This window comes from Perkinsus marinus (genome assembly GCF_000006405.1).
Source record: "Perkinsus marinus ATCC 50983 genomic scaffold scf_1104296957866, whole genome shotgun sequence".
Classification (NCBI taxonomy): Eukaryota; Perkinsozoa; order Perkinsida; family Perkinsidae; genus Perkinsus; species Perkinsus marinus.
The window spans coordinates 1-1,315 of NW_003206981.1; the positions used below are offsets into that span (position 1 = coordinate 1).

The 1,315-nt window shown below is 47.8% G+C and overlaps 1 protein-coding gene across 1 annotated transcript; it reads left to right on the forward strand.

The window, feature by feature from the left end:
• Positions 1-514: 514 nt before the first annotated feature.
• Positions 515-1,122, forward strand: Pmar_PMAR014044 (nonsense-mediated mRNA decay protein, putative; the record flags this gene model as incomplete). The annotated part of the gene is made up of 5 exons (XM_002774689.1): positions 515-626; positions 727-800; positions 852-932; positions 984-1,047; positions 1,088-1,122. 5 exons carry the CDS (start codon positions 515-517, stop codon positions 1,120-1,122), a joined length of 366 nt encoding a protein of 121 aa, XP_002774735.1.
• Between the last annotated feature and the right edge of the window lie 193 nt (positions 1,123-1,315).

The window sequence follows — 1,315 nt, forward strand, 5'->3', positions numbered from 1 at the left end:
AATAAGCGAGGTCTCAAGGGCTACACTATGGTGGATCTGGAGCTCATGCGTAAGGAGGGTATTGAATAAGGGTTTGTAGAGGATTGACCCTGTTAGGCACTGAGGGCAGTGGGGAGGCAACTTCAGGGGATCCCGAAATCATCACTGTGCGGTCGCATCTTGGGGGTGTGCTCCAACCAGGGGATCTTTGTGCTGGGTGAGGTCTTGTGCGTTTTATGTGTTAGAGTGTGCGAAACTGGGGGATTCGCATTCTGGTCATTACCGAACGAGCGGAGCGAAGCGTATTTTATATTGCTCGTTTTGCTAATCAAGTGTAACGTAGGTGGAACATCATTATTTGTTTATCATTTGAATAAGTCATACGTAGGATAGGCACATATGAGGCTCTGGCGTCTACCAACTTCACGCGTTCAGGGTTAGAACTGAACTGGTTACCGCATTGTGCAATGCTCTCTATCTCTGCTGCTACAGATACGATCTCCGTACGGTGAATGTGTCGGGTATTGATGAGGAGATGCTCGAGAAGACCAACCTGGATGTGATCATAGTCAAGAAAACATACACTCGGCACCGTCAGCGCAAGCGTCCGTGGATTCTCAGAAGGCTCGAGAGGGAGGAAGATGCTGGTAGTAGTAGTAGTAGTAGTAGTAGTAGTAGTAGTAGTAGTAGTAGTAGGGTTCTAGCGTGGGATTGTATTATCTAGCTTATTGAAGTACCCTAATGTAGGTGAGGAGTCCAACGATGGTGATTACGAGCAGTTTATGCGGGACATTGAGGAGGATAAGGATCTTCGTCAGGAGGTCTTCTAGTTCTTGCGGGGGTTGCTCTCCCTATGTGATGTTCTATCCCAGATTAACCTCTTCCGTGATCCGGCATGGAAAGAGCCATGCAATGTGGCTGCTGCACAGGAGGAGGAGGAAGGGGAAGCAGACGTAAGTCGCTCCGTCGTCCAGTAGTTGGCCTGCTTGACGCTACTTGTTCAGGACAACGAAGCCCCCGAGGTGGACTTGGCTGAATTACTCGACGGTCTCACCCTCAACGATAAGGGTAAGGCTAACTGCTTTCCTCTCTATGACGGTGTTCTCAGGTTCTCAACAGGAGGAGGAGGATGACGAGCTATGAAGCGAAGTTTAGTGTTGTTGGTATTAACGTCCAGATGTGCCACTATATTCACCACAAGACTGAGTACCTGTTTCTCGCGAGATAGCTCATGTTGTTGTTGAGTATGTAAAAATGTTGTGATTGTTTTCTTATTAGTTTTTCCTACGTATTTATGTCGAATAAGCTTGAAGAAAGTTCAGTGCCACACCGAGGG